We start from the raw sequence: 18209 nt of genomic DNA, 5'->3' as shown, positions 1-18209 counted from the left end.
GGAACAGAGCATTTTAGCCTAATCAGGATAAGGCCACCCATCTAAGCCTCCCTAGGCTGAAGCTACCTTGACTCCAGGCAGGCTGGGGATAGGAAAAGAAGAATGCAGACCTACCAGAGCCTCCCAGCTGTTAAAGGGCCGGAGCGCTATTATCTTCTGAGCCTTTTTCTCAGAACACTGGGGAATCAAAGCCAGTTCGCTCGGGGAAGCATCCTGCAGGAAGGCAAGGATTTTCGCTTTGTAGCCATCCTCCACCACCCCATTGCCGCTGCTGTAGTCCTTGTCAAGGGAGCTACCATCGCCTTCGGAAGCTGACTCGTCCTCCGAGTCTGCTGTTTCTCTGTTAGTACTCCAAATGCTCCTCTTGCCTTTGTCCTTCTTCCAAAAGCCCTTCTGCTCCTTCCTGGCAGATTTCTGCTTCAGCTTCATTTCACTCTTGTCACTTCTGCTGCTGCCAGAGGCTTCAGGCCAGGGGATGGATTCCAAACCTATGCATGCAATATAGAAAGCAACAAGTCAACGCATACTGGTGAAAGGCAAATATAAAAATCCACTGTTCTTCCAGAATAAAACCTATAGAGACATAAAACACAATTCTAGTATTTAACACACAACAACTTAACAGCAGGTGTTACGAACAGAAAAGAGGAGCAAACACCAGGCAAGTCTGTTTAAAACATGGAGATAGTACCAACTGTGAATATAAGACGATCAATGCTGATTTATATACTGCTCAAATAGCAGAAGCTTTTAAGTAACTATCTTAAACTACAGATGATCAACGCTATGTAATACGTGTGAGCTCCGGAAACTCTGAGGTAAGAGCAGGTAATTAAGAACTCCGATGTATTGCTGGGATGAGATACCGGTCCCGCTCTGCCTGACTGCAAAGATATTAATTCTGCTGATTTCAGAAAACAAGCCTACTTTCACCATGGATATTATATATTTTTTCCACTTTAATGCATCTCAGTACAGCACTAGAGGTGGGACAAAAAGAACATGCACTTCTTAAAGAAAGTGGGAGAACGAGGTATTTCCAGTCAAAATAGGGTCTTAAAGTAAGATAGAGGTTATTTCACAGAACGTGATCAAGTCATTTTCAGAAATTACTTGTACGGATTTTTCTTCCTTCTTTGGAAGAAAGCACTTGCAACACTTTCTCTTCCACCCAATGCCAGCTTGATGCTGATTGACTCCAACCCCGATATCTACCTTCTGAGAAGGAGATGCAGTAAGGACCCAGCCTCATGCATACCGATAGTTCTCTCCACTTGAAAAGAATGCAATTAAGAATACTATCGTATCCCAAGAACACTTAAATAGCTGATACAGCAAAACATATATATATATATCTGACAGCTGTCTAACAGTTTAATCAACTCATTAAATAGTATTTCAGTTATAACTCACAGATTTACCTGGAATCACACTTCTTGCTCCCTACCAGATTTAATGCACCGGTATTTATAAATTGGTTGCATAATTTAAGGCCTATTTCTACTATTTTTCTCTCCTATTTCTACTATTTTTCTGAAAATGTCTTCAGTCATGAAAGACTGGTGTTCTTTACTTGATAAGCATACACAGTGAGAAGTTACATACCAAAATATAAATAGTTCTAAATTATCTACTGTGTATTTCTTTAAAATAAAAAGTTAGTAGCAATTCTGGATGATCTATAAGGCAGAAGATGGCAGCGTTAAACAGTCAGTCAGTTAGGTTAGATTACCAAGTGTGCAGTATTTAACCCACCAGAGTCTAGAAACATGTCAACTGGTGTGTTTATATGAAGATTTACAGGTAAAAAGAATCCACAAATACTGTGTCACAGCACCACGGAGTCACATCAAAACCTGGCAAAAGTTTTCATCAACAATAGCTTCACTAACAACTACTGTCAGCCTGAAAAAAGGGAGGTTTTTTATGAATGGGCGCCAAAACTTCTACATGCCACAAGCTGCTCTCTTGTGCATTCACCACAAAATTATGCAAGTTTCTTCTCAGAGCTTTGAATGCAAAGAGGTTACAGATCTAATTATCTACAGCAGAGATGCCAACCGGTTTGATCAATATTTACCTCGCTGAATGATGCTATTTGCTGAAAGAGGCACAAACCACATCACCCAGAAGCACTCCGGGTAACAGGGGACACAGTTCCTTTCCTCAGTGAGCCTAGGGTATTGTTAAGGGCACAGCTACAGTACGTACAATAGCTGGCAAAGTATGCTCTAGTCTTAGGAGTCACCTTAGGAACCAGAGGAAAAGCAATAGCTAGAAAAAAGCCCTGCAAGTTTTCTCACTACAATTCTCTATCAAGAATTCTAAAAACCCGTGTTTCAGCTTTATTTTCCCCAATCCTTCCCCTTTTAACTGGAATGGAACCGTCAAGCACAGAAACCAAACTGTTGCATGAAGCCAGGTCCAGTGAAGCACTGTTTGCTAGGCTGGCTGGGTGATAATTCAGTAAAGTCTCCTTTGTAACCTAACCCAGTGCTTTGGTGAGGAGGAACAAACCCATACCCCAGCAAATCTTGCCTCACAAAATCCACAGCTCTCCTCCAAGAAGCAGAGGAACATCTTAGTAATATTATTTTTGCTTTCATGGAAAACTCTGCGTTTCCTTCATTTTGTTCTAACTGAGGACAATATTTGGTTCAATTTCAACACAAAGATAGTCACCATCCTCCATCCAGCCTCCAGTATTTACTGTAGAATTCCTTTTCTCTACCATAAGTGGCTTTCAAGGATGTCTACTGGGATGCCTGGGAGCTGGCCTCATGACAGCACTGTAGGACTGTGCGTAAGATCTGCCAAATATCAACCTGAATGCACCAGGATCATTTACATAGTCCCTATTTATTAGCAGACGTCAAAGGAATCATTCCTTTAAATGTAACCAATTCATTCCTTTTAAAGATTTCCCTAAGTCATACTTTCAAATATATATGTAACCAACACCACTCCCATAACACAGAAGAACACTAGCAACACATGTTGAACTTCATCTATTTGAGGAAAAACAAGGAATGACCTGAGGAGGCAAGGTGATCGGTAGCCTGTGACTCCCACTGATGGTCACAAGATCTGAATGGTACTCAGCGCCTCACATACTGCTACCTGCCATCGACCACTTCCATGAAAGCAGAGAACAGGCTAGTGGGATGCAAATCCACAAACACTAAAGAACAAAGCAGGTAATGCCATTCAGAATTGCCAGGGAGAAGAAAGTACAAAAACCTCATTCAGATGGCAAGATTTGAATTTGATAGGATTTTCTGACAAAACACACCACGTTCAGGCCACCACTGTCATTGACCAAGTCAGGTAATTCCACTTATTCTACAATGCACAGAGAGAAAAAACGGTACTTACGTAATCAGCTTTTGGCTTTTTTGCGAGCTGCTTATTTCTGGTTTTGCAGTTTGTGGGAGAACCTTTCAGTTTCTTTTTACGAGAAGCAGCTTTAAAAAGAATCGAGGCAGAAAAGAAGAATTAATTATTTCCATTAAGTTCACCCCAAAACAGCAGGATCATTCAAACCAACACTACAGTAGCTACTTATTAACTGCACAAGATGTTTACCAGTCTCCATAATCGTTTCCTGTTATAGTCCACAGATACATTGAAACTTCAAGGAAAGCAGCTGCTTGAAAGTATGTGCTTGTTTACCTCCAAGTTTTCTTCAGTAGTTTAGCAACTACCTCTCATATAGAACAACTGAAATAGCTTTTCTTTTTTATAATTGCCAAGTGTTTTACACGCAAGTTGCATAAAAGTACATGTCTGTCTGTTTTTATTCAAGCTGACTGCTTTTGGAAAGTTGGTAAGTAATCAAGGCTGAATCCCAACCGTGAGCTGGAGCCAATCTGAAAGTGCTGATGCCTGATTTCTGGCTCAAGTGCACACCGGAGAGGTTATCACAAAACAGTTTTCAACATTAAATCCAAACGTCTGAAAGAAAACTATGCATATTAAGTCAGTGATAACTAAATATCACTGATAACCATATTACTTATGAATAGTTCATACGAGCCAGAACTTTCTTAATATCTTTGGGCCCTGGTGATTATCAAGATATTATCATCTTAGCATTAAGACCTGCCCAGTCAGGTGCATTTTCTGACTGACGCCGTGTGCAGCTCATGAAGGCAAGAACACATTAACGCTATTTCTGCGCGTTAGCTTTGCTTGAAGCAGCAACTGTTACTAGACCAAATTACTGTAAAAAGTCCTAGTTCATGATCTGAAATAGTATTGCAAGTTAAATCTTTTTTGGAAGCCTAACTGCCTGCAGAGATCTGATCTCTGATACCAGCATCTCCAGCCAACTTCCCCTCCCAGACTGCCAAAGGAGACCAGTGAACAAGCACACACGGACAAAAAGCACGCTTGCTTTCCAATCCAAAAGAGTGCCTGGATGACCAAAATAGTTTTAGTTGTGAAAAATTAAGTAGCCACATCTTTGCGAAAAAAGACATTTTGTGTGGAAATACTTTCAAGTAAATTTTCTACTAGACTTACTCACACTCTCTGACATCAGAGACGTGACACGTAAATATTTAAAAAAAAAAAAAAAAATCATTAAAACATCCCAAAGGCAGAAAATTAAAGCATCAGCAATTCTTCCTCACATGAAGCATCCGGTGAGATACCAGAAAATACTGGTAAGATTTTTTCAAATTCTACATATTTCTGTACACAGGTATAAATTTATAAAGAGGCACAGTTCAAAGCATCCAGAGAACGTGCCGATGGAGGGGAGGCAGCTCTCCTTCACTATTCAGACCCTGACCTTTCTGCCCAAGAACCTTGTTTAAACAACACTGCCAGGAAAAGCCATGCCACTAGCTTAAGCCTGAGAAATGTGCGTTTGTCTTGTTATCCAAGCTAAGGGTTGTCAGGCTGCTGTTGGGTAAAGCACTAGAAGTCATGGAGGCCTCATGCTATTACTGCTTAGCCTCAATGAAAACTGTGTTCAGGATGAATAATTCTGAGTCGAAACAGTGACCCTGCAAACCTCTTTGCCCTAAAAAATACATGGGCTCATATAAGAGTATTTCAAAGATCTCCCTGCTTTGAAGTCATGGGCTGAGCACTCAATAGTCTTTAAAGAAAGCCCGATCGTGAGCAATTTTAGAGGCAATTAAACTGTAGCAAAGGATCTGGATAACCGTGGTCTCAGGAAACTATCAACACAGAACTATTTAGTAATCCACCTGTGGTCTTTGGAAACCCACCACATCTGCAAATGACAAAACAAAAATCCAACTTTGAAGACATTCACTTTGCAAGGTACACTTAATTATTCCTTCCTGTGCTAAGAGAGCACACAGCTGAGGGGATGAAGAAACTCTGGTACTGCTAGACGGGAACCATCCTTGGAGTGAAGGCAGGGCACACCAGGCCTTCCAGAGGAATACTTGTTCTTTCTATAAATTTTATGATTAACGAGCAATGAGACAAGCAGCTCCAGGGTTTCAAAGTTTAGAGAGGCATCTGTAATTACTTCCACTGTTATTTGCTGCTGCCACTACAAAAAAAACCCTTATTACTGTGACTTCCCCCACCATTACAAAAGAAACAGTCATATCTGACTTCAAATAGCAGTGAACATCAGACAGGTTTACATGAGGCTGCAGCTCAGAAGCACCCTCAACGATTTCATGGTTTTCCAAGATGTACAGAAAACAACACCAGAAACAAATCACAAGCAGCAGGTACCACTATAACTCCACAACTTTCACTCATTCGTACACGTATTTTCAGTGTGTCACATCTAATCTTCATACCTACAAGTCATCTGCAATGCTTCTTGTTTTAGCTATATACAACTACTGAATTGAAGCTATAAACACAAGTTTTTGTCATTTTCAAAGGACAGAAAAATTTGAGGATGACTCGGCCACACTTTTTTAGCAAAGCCATGCTTCACAAAACTGTATCTTGTCCCTGACCTCTCACACAGTCAACACTTCACAAGAAGTAAAGCATATCATAAATTGACACAGATAAGCAGATGTTCAGCAACGTCTCCATTTTTTAAAAACATGTCCAAAATGAGGTGATTTATACCATCGCTTTCAGGCATGCTTACTCCTAACTACATATTTCATACAACAGCTGTGATTAGTGAGAATTTCACTGCCAAGAAGATTTTTCTCTGGGCTTGTATTGAGAGGATGTGAAAGAGCATTCTTAGATCAACACAAAAATGGCCAAAAGGCAGGGCCTACATACCAGAAATCAAAGCGGTTTAGTTCAAACACTGTGACCTGCAACAACATTTAAGGATATATATTTGCTTAAATTGGTTTAATATTAATCAAAACCCTTGAAAAGTAATCATAGTCTTCCAGGAAGGGATTTTCCAGCAGCAGCACTACTCAGTAGTAGTGTGTCCCTCAAAAATATGCCAGCTCTAGTTTTCTATTGCCAGCATCCAAGAAGTCCTGTGTATAGAATCTGATCACGCAAACAGTGATAACCTCAAAACATTGGTCTGGTTGCGTAAGAAAAACCAAACCACAAAAGCAGCCTTTCATTAAAATTAGCCGAATGTTTTAAAGCTTTCCAATAATTGTTAAAAAAAAAAATCTTTGAAGTTGCATACAAAGATCAGAAGATGAAAACACAACAAGCACAACAGCGGGAACTGAATTAGCAAAAAAACTTCTAATTTAGAAAGTGAGTAAAACCGTTCTCCCTCAGCACATGAGCTTCCTAGACACATTGCTTCCAAATCCATAGGATACTGCATGAAACCAGTATCCACATGAACCACTTAAAACAAATAAAAAAATCAAGAGTGATCATAAATAGCTTTTTCCATCGATACCCAACCATGAAGAACTCTCAGAAAAAACACAGACAACTGAACTGCAAACAGATGGAGACTGCTGAAACAGATCAGCTTTTCATAATGACGTTTATATTCATACCAACCTTCCACTCTTCCCCCACCAACCCCAGAAAATCAGTCAAAACGATTAATGTAAGACAAGAGATTTAATCATGGACTTAGGTGATGTCAACAAACAAGCCCAAAGCCCCAGAACGATGACCCTCTTGCATGCTTACCACCTTCTACACATTCCCACATCATGTGCTGGGTTCTTTGGTTTGGGTTTTTTTTGTTTGCTTGGGTTTTTTGCTAACAGCATGAGACAGCATAAATTCAGATGCAGAACAAAAAACGCTAAATAAGCGCTGAGGGCTCAAAGGCATGGTTTGGGGGATGTTTTGCTAGAGAACCATGGGGATTTGTCTAATGTTTAAGACTAATAGTTCTTATTCAGAATTACAAGCAAGTCTTGAAGTCAACCTGAAAAGAAAATTGTGATGAGCCTTGACACAAACAATATCTAGTTAAACATACTCCAGTATATTTTTTCCATACCACCAGATTTCTCACCTACAACATTTAGGACTCCTATTGCTAAACCATTACTATTTGCCTCAACTTCTGGGCAAAGAAGGAACCAGCAAGAACAGAAACACTTAAGGACCCACACGTAAAGTAATCCTGAGGTCACAGAACAAATTCCCCTTTTTTTGTTCTATTTTTGGATTTTGGTCTGCATCCTCTTTTCGTCTTTCCACTTGCAAAGCCTGTCATTTCAGTTTTGTGTTATTACAATAAACAAACAACAGTATAACTTTTAGCGTATGCTTTACCACTTTTTAAATACCAACCAAGTTTACTTCACTGAATTAGCTACAACTTCTCAAGTTTGGTTTTGGTTTTTTTTTTGTTAAACATACCTTTGTCATCGAACTTCAAAGCAGCATCTATTGCTTCTTCTATTGTGCATGTTGATTCTATGAACTGCAAAAAAAAAAAAAAAAGTCAACTGCTAAGTGGTGAGATTTAATCCAGTGGAACAGAGGAGGACAATAATAGATCAGAGTGATTGGAATATACTTTAAAAAACACCCCCAAAATACACGTTTATAAAATCCAAGAACAAAATTAACCAGGAACCAAATTAGCTAGACCGATCACAAAAGCTGTATTTGGAAACACTTTAAACAACCTACTGGAATACATTTTTAATACAATCTCATTTATTATTGCCTTTTTTCCTACTTCACAAACATACCATGCAGGTTTACTTGAAAGCTTTTTTTCAAAAACTATACAATGTTACTATCACAAAACCAGATGAACCAAAAAAGTAATGCCTTAACTCATAAAATGTCTGTATATTATTATGTCACATTGGTCGATTTCCTGAAAGCACATGCATGAAACTTATAACACGCCTCAAAGTTTATCTGTACTTCCTTGCAGTCCTACATTCTTTCTCCACCCACATTTAGTCTCAAAATAGATCATTTTTACAAATTAATTGGATGTTGAGACTTTTAGAATGCTTTTTGCAAGTGAGATAACTGCAACAGAAGCAAATGGCCTAAAGGTTACAAATACAAAAAAACACAAAAAATTAAGTTATGAGGAATCCTGATTCCCAAGTATCTGTCCACATTTGTAAATAGCATCTTACAATTTTGCTATAAACACACAATTTCCTTTTCAAAAGGCTCATGATTTTTCCTTCATAAGTTGAGTAGGGTTTGTCCGGACAGACTGTTCCAGATCCTTCATGAAGGAACCACAGATTTGCCTATTATTCCTCTGTGTTCCTTCAAAAAATGTTGTGGATACGTAACTGCGGTCAAAAATTTGCACAGCCTCTATGTACTGCAAAGCTCTGCTGATACAGGAGCTATCTTACACTCTCTTGAGAATAAATACCATCAGCACTACATACCACTGAGTAGTTAAAAACACCACTGCAGTCACAAAACAGCAGTCAGACACACCATGTGTCATTTCTAGCTAGTTTCTAAGCTACGATGAACTGTTCTCAACCTTTGGTTTAAATACATTCTACGTGACCAAAAATTGAAACTTCATACCTTCTGGACATCTACAATGTAAATTTTATTATCATGTCCAGGAGAAAAATTCCAAAACTGCTATTTGCAACCCCTTCTTTCTTCCTAAAGTAGAAAGCCTAAATATAAAGCTTGATCCACTGGGACAAAAACACCCAGCGAGGAGCACTAGTAAAATTCCTGTATTTCTTTAATGACATTTCAACAACCAGGAAACTTAACAGATTCATTTAAACACATTCAGCTTTGAAAACTAAAGCTAGTGAAAACCTAGTAAACTATCAGCACTGGAAAATAACCTTGCTAAAAATATATTTTACTGTACTGAAGGTATTTTACTCTAATAAGTTACCATGTTACTGGAGATTTGTACTACCCATTGGACAACGGCCAAGCGTTCACAGGTTCATATGTCAGCACAATCAGAAAGAATTGTAGTAAGTTCAAACCTAGTCTATTTTTGCCTCACTGAAGTACGAAAGGCTTTGAGTATTAAAGTTCATAAATGCAAGGGTGCAACATTTCACCTGTTGAAGAAGATGGCAATGATTTTACTCATTCTGCATTTAATCAGTTAGCTGCACTCCAACAATGGCAGTTATCAATAGTTATTAACCAAGACAGATATAACCAAGATTAAACATCACAACAGAAAGAAATAATAGAAAAACTTCCTATACACTGGAATTCACTGTTGCTCAGTTGATCTAAAGGGGGTGTGTGTATATATATATTCATTTCTATATATACATAAGTGTCTGTGTATGTATGCATGGCATACAGAAATGTTCCATGGCTGTAGCTTCCCTAAAATACATTACTCTCATATACCCTTTTGCTAACAAGAAGTAAGGCATTTCTCTCTAATAAAGTCAGAGGCTTAGGAATACTGCCTACAAAATAGTCATCAAAATAAATCAAAAGAACAGAGCATTATTACTTGTAGTAGTTCTTGGTCACTTCTTTGGGGAAAAAGTTCCTTCAGTTTTTGCAGCTTTGCGTCTCTGATGACTTCCTCTACAGACTTCTTCACAGCTGGCAGCTGATGCCCACCATTTACATATGCAAACTGGGGTAGCTCAACTTCAGGCTGTTCATCATCATCATCATCAGAGCTACAATGTACGAGGGAGGAGAAAAAGAATTAAAATTTATTTTTGCTTATGAATGTTTTACTCTACCGCAACGTAACTGTAAACCAAAACCAACAGGATCACACAAAGTGTGTTTAGATGCATCCAGTAACACTGAATCAACTTGTACCCAAAGTGATACCTCCTATTCAGGACAAAATAAAGCATATGTGATTAAGTACAGTCTTCTGTTTGCAGCAAACACATTTCAACTTAGCAAAGGAAAGAAGAAAGGAGGAACAGACAAGGGAAATACCATGACTTACTCTCATATTGTGCTACAGAAGTTTATTTGCCAAGTTAGCAACAACCATCTTAATACATTTCATCATTTCAGCTACCTGAATTACATCAGACCATCTCAAGTTTGACTCAAACAGTCTTGCTAGTATTGATTTGCCCAACAGATAAACAGATGTGGATCAGTTCTTTGTAAATCTTTCCACATGCACTATCAACTCTCTGTTATAGTTCGCAGCTCCCTGAGGAAATTCAAAGATCCTTACGCAGCATCTTAAACATCTAAACATGAAAAGAACCTTTCTGAAAAAAGCAAAGTCCTGAATTTACTGGAAGACTTATTATTAGAGCTAACCTGCAGGAAAAGCAATCCCTATGTATTTTTCACGATATTCAGTTGCACATACAAGACTGAATGTAAGCACAGGTCTCCCATCCTACTGCTCTCCACACACACATAAAAATCTCCTTTGCTGAAAGAAAATTAATCGAACTGTATGGAGGTTTGCCATTTCATAGGGACTTCACCATCAGAAAGGCTTGCCTGCAGGTCTCTACACAGATAGAGGTGAAACACTAAAAATACACCTGTTTTTCCTCACTATGTCTTTCTTTAGCACTTGCAACAGTCAGACTGCAATACAATTTGGAAAAAGTAGTAACATGCCACTTACATAGAAGATACACACTATTTTGAGACAACTGTTCAAACAAGCCTTTTCTCCCTATTCCATTCAAAAGGCACACACAGCCACGGGGACTCTCTGGTTGTGCCTCTTAGAGTGAAAAAAATCCTCAAAACAAAAAAGAACCCAAATTCCTCTACAGTCCACCAAGCCATCTCGTTGTAAGCTTCAGAAGGTGAATCCCTCATCCGCTTCAAAAAGTCTTAGTGAACTGGCATATTAAAATTCTATTAGCATATTTCAGATCTTTTTGCCTTGATAAGGAAAAAAGGTTCTTTATAAACTGCATTCATAAAAGAAAACCAATCCCAATGGAAATGGTGACACTGCAATTACCCTATCCCTTCTTATTGGGGATTAACATCTCCATACTTGTCCACAAAGCCAGAGTCGCTCCCATCATAAATCTTGTCCTCTCTGTATAACCACATTCTTATCAAGCATGAAGAAACACTCATTTAACTGCTAAACGAGTATGACTCCGACCCACAAAGCCTTGTGTTAAGACTTCTGCTTTTTTCCAACAGAGTCTAGACAGTGACTCTGGTAGTGAAGCTTGCAGCACACTTCCTTTGAGGAAAGCCATGCTTTCTGCTCTGAACTTTCTGCTCTCTCTCTTGTTTAGGATAAAGGGGGCTGGGATACCCTGCACAAAGGAAATATTCACAAAACCCCTGAACAGGAGGTAACACATGCACTAAGATGCACAATGCAAAGACACTCAATTGACAGATTCTGTGCAAAGCCAGGCTAAATTCAGCACAAGCCAGAGCTCATAAGCCTGGCCAGATCCAACCTAGCTCCTGCCACGCTCTCAGTGGTTTCTTTAAACCATTCCAACTGCTTGTGTGAGATCTCTGTCTACATCTTGTCTCTCCTGCACTCTCAATGCTGCCTTTTTAACACCCACGCAAGTGACTCTTGCACGCTATTCTCTTCCCTCTCAGCTTATTCAAAAATATACATTTCCAAATCACTAAAACAAAAAATTTTTTTTCACTAAGCATAGCAAACACATCATGTAACTGATACTTAACTTTAGCTCGTGAACTCTTACACTACACTCTGAAGCTCTACTTGCTTTGCTGTCCACTATGGTTTCATTAAAAAATGAAACCAGCTAAAATCAACTCCAATATTGTTTAAAACTAATAAAGCAAATATTTTATGGTTAAGCTTTCAAGTGCCATTAAAAGGACTTCAGAGGGTCAAATGCACAAACATGTAATGAACATCACACGTATCATTCAACATCACAGAACTCCTCCCTCCTAAGTGTCTTCTCTGAGAAAATGGCTTAAGAGATGGATTCTTCTTCCCTGGAAACCAGGGAAGTTTAGTTAGGGGCAGGTAAATCACAAACCAGTAAATCAGAACCTAGCCTCCGATTTTCAGTTCAGTATTTCAATTTAGAACATTACAGCAGGTTGCACAAACATTACAGAAAATTGGCTTAAAGCTTACATTACAGCCGCTTCTCTCCTTGGAGCCTTGTCTTCTTTCGCAGCAATGAAGTTTCTTGGTTCTTCATCTTTGCTGCCTGAAGACGAATCTGGGAACCGTACTCCTCTTGGACGCTTCAAGTAAGACCGTTTCCTTGTCCTCTTGGCTTCAGGAGATTCTGGGATGGCAGAGTCCCCTGTGCAAGCCATTTCAATAGGAGAAAAGATAGGAGACAGTCATTTATGACTTAGGACTTCAAATACTGATCTGTACTTAGAGCATCACATAGCTGTCATTTCTTCTTACACACAGCAATCATTGAAACAGAACTCACATCCTTATGCTTGGAAAATTCCTGTGAGCTGTATTGTTTCAAGTGGTAACTGACCTAGCAAAAGACTCCCATTACATCAAACAAATAATTTTTATGCCACAAAGTTTAAGAGATGATGTATTTTAGGTTTATAACTACTTATAAATACATTTTTGGTTTTGGAAGAATGAATAATCAGCAAAAACCTCTGAACTACTTCCAGGCTCATCAGGACATGGACAGAAACATACTGGTGTATCTGATGGCTCATTTATGATCTGCTTGTCTTGACAGCTTTTCAGAAAGGGAACCTCAGTGTTATACCGCAGAAAATTAGAAAGCTGCACCGAGGAACCTGACAGGGAAGTTGCAACTTACCTGTCTGCACCTTATAGAGATAGAATCTATTTAGCCAGTCTTTTCCACATTATGCTCCAGATGACTCTTAACAGGGAAACTCAGCATATGGAAGGATGTTTCATGTTAGATATGAAGCACCAGGATATACAGAACCTACATACCGTCAGGATGTGTCACTGTGAAGACATCTCACGAATCACATGCTACCTTCAATGACACTTGCAAAATTGACCCACTATGGTGCATTAGCACATATGAACTTTTCAGTTCTGAACATGCTTGTGAGACAACCAAAAGCATAAGCAGACAGTCTATTTATATAATTCCTGAATTAGTCATGAATAACGCATGACTAAGTCCCCCAGTGTCAGCTACACCTGAAACCAACACCATGCATGTATCCAGATGGGGAAAACATGACCACACGGGGAAATCTACACTAAACAGGTCTTGAACCTGAAGTGGAAAGAGGATTAGAACACTGTAAAACAAAATCAAGAAGCCTGTGCTTTATTAGATTTTGCCCTGTCGCCCTCGTGCCGCCCAGCACCAAACGCAGCTAAGGCGCAGGATGCTCTAACTGCATAGATTGTGTATTTCAAAGTGGTTCTAACTAAAACTCTGATGCTCCCATATGAGCCTGGGCAAGGTCAAACATCTGGTTCAATCCTTTGCCTACGGAGGCTAGAACTGTTCTGCTACCATCTTTAGAAAACCCTAAGGAAAAAAAAAACCCAATTTTTAGTTGATACACGAGGACTTGAACATGCAGCTTCCAGCTCTTCTGTTCTTTAAACCTGCATTAAACAGGACTAAATACTTGGATGCAATTGCCACCTCTTGAGTGGGCTATTTCAGGTCAGTAATTGAGGAAAAGCGCTCTGAATAGCCCTCCTGAAAGGGCTACTAAGGAATGCCTGCAACCAGAAGACCAATGTTTGACTCTAAGGCCAAAAATAAGAAAGCACAGAAGTATCCCTAAATGGACACATAAACCACAAAAACAAAACGAACAACAACTGATTTTTGCTATTGTACAAAGAGACACCATGAGAATAACCAGACCAAACTGTCTATGATTACATGGAGACACCGTTCAGTTATGGATGAAGGTACTCAAATGCAACTGTTTTTATAATGTCAGCGCAAATATTTTGTTCAGTGTAGTCAGGAAATGCACAGCTTCAACTGCTCTGGAAAAAACTTCACCTTGACCTTTTTTTTTTTTTTTAAAAAAAATCATACTCACTACAGTCTTTCAGTAAGCATATGTCTATTGCAGAGCCATAACACATTGCCCTATAATTCTAAATATAACCTCCTACACAAACCATACCTCTCACTCAGCCTCTTCTCTCCCAAATAAAAACAAAACTGAGGTAATACTTAGAGGCTTACCACATTTACTACCACTGCACAACAAACACTGTCAAACGGAAAGTAATTTCCACCTAGTTTGGGAAAGCAGGCTCAAATGCGTGCTGCTCAAGTCCACAAGCTAATTCATATGCCATTTTCAAAGGAAAGTCCATTTGCTAAAATAATCCTAAATATCAGTGTTACCCTAAGGCGCTTCTTAAAGAGACCATTTAAAAATGATGATTACTTCAACATAGCTTCCCATGAACCCTCAGAAAACTTCACTAGGTACTGCAGTCATTACTTTTTTTCCAGAAATGCTTTAAGTAGAATTATACTCTGCAAAGCGTGACGTAAGCAAAGGACACGGCTTCCTCAGATCATAAAGAAAATGACAACAGATGAGAACACAAAAGAGCTGCCGCAGTGCAAGCGAATGATGTGACGCTCTGAACACTGTAACCTAAAAGTGCAGTCATTTGCGTTAAATATTTGAATTGTACAGAGAGGATATCAACAAAATCATCCATCAATAACACGATTATACATAGAAGCTTAATTTCATCTACAACTTTCATTTCAATTCATTGCTGAAGCTTTGTAGGCATGCTTTTTGAACACAAATCTCATTTTCAAATTCATGAACGCAATTATTCTAATTTGTATAGTTCCAATACAGTTCTGCAGATGCGGACAATGCTGTTTGATTTTTAAAATGGTTAATTAATTCCTTTAAATGGGTTACATGACAATCATGGGCAAATAATTGAAAAAACATCACCAAACCACCCCATCTTCTTTAAACACTCAATATCTGTGAAAGATGAAGCAGCATGTAAATGCAAAATACTGGGAGTTACATCTCAATTTTGAATGTTAATTAGCACCCCAGTTCTACACCAGCATCTGTGTCCATGGACTCTTATTTAAGTTGGCCACTTGCTGTAATTTTGTCTGCACTTCTACTCTACTCTGTCTTAGTGGCAGCTACCATCATCTCCCACTAGTTTTCCTCACAATTTCTTAGCCTTCCACAACAGTTCCTCCTTTAGGCTGCCCTTCGTCTTTCCTTTTATTACCTCATATCTAAACTCATACTCATGCCACTAAATTGGATATTACATCCCTTCTCTTCCTCAGTTCTATAGAATAATCCGAGGGAGACCAGTATTTTGAAAAAAAAAACCAAGCTCCAAAGTTTGTTGGCCTTGGTAGTTACGGTCCACCTGCATGCTTCCACTGACAAAGTCAAGTCCACGGGCAGATTAAAGGAAAAAATATAATATAAAAGAAAAAACATATGACAAAATAAAGGAAAAAATAAATCACAGAGACAAATAAGCCATAAAACAAACAGCACCATCCATTACTTCACACCTGCATTCACAGTTCAGGAAGGAACCTGCATTCACTAACTCCTACACCGCACAAGACAGTGACTTGTCACAAACATGAAGACGACACCCGTTCCAAAGTGACTTCCTCAGAGTGCCAGTTTTTCCATGTGATCCATTACAAAGCACACACATGCAGAAGTCACAACTAACTGCTGTTTGCTTCTTGTGTTAAGTCCTTCCTGCCACCAAAACTTCCTCTCTGCTAGTGGACAGGCTACTTAACTCCAGACTGGCAACTCTCAAGCCAAGATCTAGAGGGTTTTTGTATTTTTTCAAACATAAAGCGCCGGTTAGTATATACTAATGTAATCATGAGAGCACTCCAGTCAACTGAAAACAGTCAACCTGCACTAAGCCAAAATCCAGGCAATAGTAAATATCAATCTACTATAATATTGATTTGGCTCACCTTTAAAAGGTTAACTCCTCCCTGTACGTCAAAGGTTCTCTGTTATCGCATAGATAAGGTACTGTGATAAACTGCCTTCCCACCAAGGGAAACTTGTATGCAAAACAACTTATATTGTTGCTCCATTACTGACTAAATGCATAGTCAAAGTCTGTTTGATCTCTCCAATAACACTTGTGTCTTGACACCTGTATCACAAGTTATACGGAATGTCTGAAATGTATAAAATAATCAGCAACAAATAATTTTTGTTCTTCCATTCTTACTCCTTCAGTAGCAGAAAAGCTGCTGGTGAATGGGATTATGCAGCTGACAGCCATTACAGTTGTTTATTCGTTTTAACTGATGAACCCAAACAGAAACAGCACCTATCTAGTGTATCAGCCAAACAAACCAATAACTTACTACACAAGCAAGTTTTTCACACTTCCGTGAAAACCACAAGCTACTGCCAGGAGAGAGGACAAACACTGCTACAAAGCTATTAACACAACCAGCTTGCGAGAATCAGCAGCAGGTTTCTCAGCTCTTTACAAAACCAGGCCCATCTGAAAAGAAACTGTTTTCTTTCTTTTCAGTTTTATCTGTGATACGCCACATGGCATAACCCTGGGACTCCAGTAAAAAAGTTAAGTCTGTGTAGTGTTGCGTTTATCGGACAACAAATGGGTTTTTCTCTGAAAGCCCCGAGACACTGTATTAGTGTAAAATATCAGTAAGAAGAATAAATAAATAGGAAACCTTAACACACTTTAAACACTCAAATTGTGGCTCGTACACTGATCTGAAAAAATCATTTCAGCTTTGGTTACCAGAAGGTTTCTGCCTCGGCCATAACCGCACAGGTGCAATTACAGCGAGCACCGTTACACATAAGGATACTTTTGCAGAAACTGCGTGTGCGTAGGAAAGCACATTTGTAAAACAAAGCACCAACCAACACAGACCCAAAAGACAACAACTGCTCATTTCTAGACACCAAGCGCTGACGCTGCTCTTACGCTCCCTGCCCAGCACCCGACTCACCGGCTCTGTGTGTCACACCCGACGGGGCAGCACCTGGCTCGCTGCTGCCGGCGGGAGCTTCATCCTCGGCTCCTCCGGCAGCATCGCCCGCCGCGGCGCAACCAGCCGCCTGCACCTGCGCTGCCCAAGGACACGCAGTTTCCTCCTCCGCGGCTCTTCTCTTCCTCTCGAAGCGGAAGCGGCCCAAGTTGTACAGACTCATGCTCTCAGCCGAGCGCTCCCGGCTGCAGGAGAGGAGGCGGCTCGGCCGGGCGGCTGCTGCGGGAAAAACCAGCGAGCGGAAAGAGGTGGCAGAGCTCGTCAGACACAGCTCGGACAAACGCGGGCGAAGCGACCGGCGGCCGGGGAGCGGCGACAGGGCCGCGCCGACCGGGCGCTCCCGAGCGCGCGTCCCCGCTCCCATGGAAATGGGACGCCCGCGGCGCTGCCAGACAGCGGGGAGGCACCTGCCCACCCCTGCCCCCAGCTGCCCGGGGCCCCCTCCTCCCTCCACGACGGCCAGCACCCCCCGGACACCCGCGACACGCCTCGCACGCACCTGTCGCGCACCAGGGCCGACGCCGGCGGGGCGCGGAGAGCCCCGGGCGGGCAAGGGAGGGAGCGGCAGCGACACCGGCCGTGCCGGGCCGGCCCCCGAGGCACCTGGCCGCCACCGCCGCCGCGGCGGAGAAGGAGGGAGGAAGGGAAGGAGGGAGGAGCTGCCGGGCGGCGATGGGAGCGGCGGGAGCACAACGCTCCGCGATGCTGGCGGGAACAGCGCGCCTCCTTCGGGATCCAACGCGGTGGCGTCGGCGCTCGCTGACGACGTCACCGCCTCCCCACCAATCACCTCGCCCGGACGGGGCGCGGGGCGCCGTCGTGCTTTTTCCCTCCAGACCGGCGCGAGCCCGTTCGGCTCCCGCGCGCGGGGCGAACGTTGGTGCGGGCGGGCGTGCGTGCGGG

General features: G+C 40.9%; 1 protein-coding gene across 1 annotated transcript in view; it reads right to left on the bottom strand.

Moving 5' to 3' along the window:
- LOC137665296 (SWI/SNF-related matrix-associated actin-dependent regulator of chromatin subfamily A containing DEAD/H box 1-like) overlaps positions 1-17957 on the bottom strand; it is a 33585-nt gene extending 15628 nt beyond the window's left edge. The window contains exons 1-7 of the mRNA XM_068404169.1: positions 17806-17957; positions 17268-17525; positions 12425-12599; positions 9842-10016; positions 7765-7828; positions 3372-3464; positions 115-488 (exon numbers count right to left, since the gene is read on the bottom strand). Of these exons, the coding sequence (XP_068260270.1) occupies positions 115-488; positions 3372-3464; positions 7765-7828; positions 9842-10016; positions 12425-12599; positions 17268-17469 (1083 nt within the window). The 5' untranslated portion in view covers positions 17470-17525; positions 17806-17957. The remainder of the gene's footprint in view (positions 1-114; positions 489-3371; positions 3465-7764; positions 7829-9841; positions 10017-12424; positions 12600-17267; positions 17526-17805) is intronic.
- Between the last annotated feature and the right edge of the window lie 252 nt (positions 17958-18209).

The sequence above is a fragment of the Nyctibius grandis genome, chromosome 6, assembly GCF_013368605.1.
Source record: "Nyctibius grandis isolate bNycGra1 chromosome 6, bNycGra1.pri, whole genome shotgun sequence".
NCBI classification, from domain to species: Eukaryota; Metazoa; Chordata; class Aves; order Nyctibiiformes; family Nyctibiidae; genus Nyctibius; species Nyctibius grandis.
This window is presented reverse-complemented; position numbering and strand designations above follow the sequence as displayed.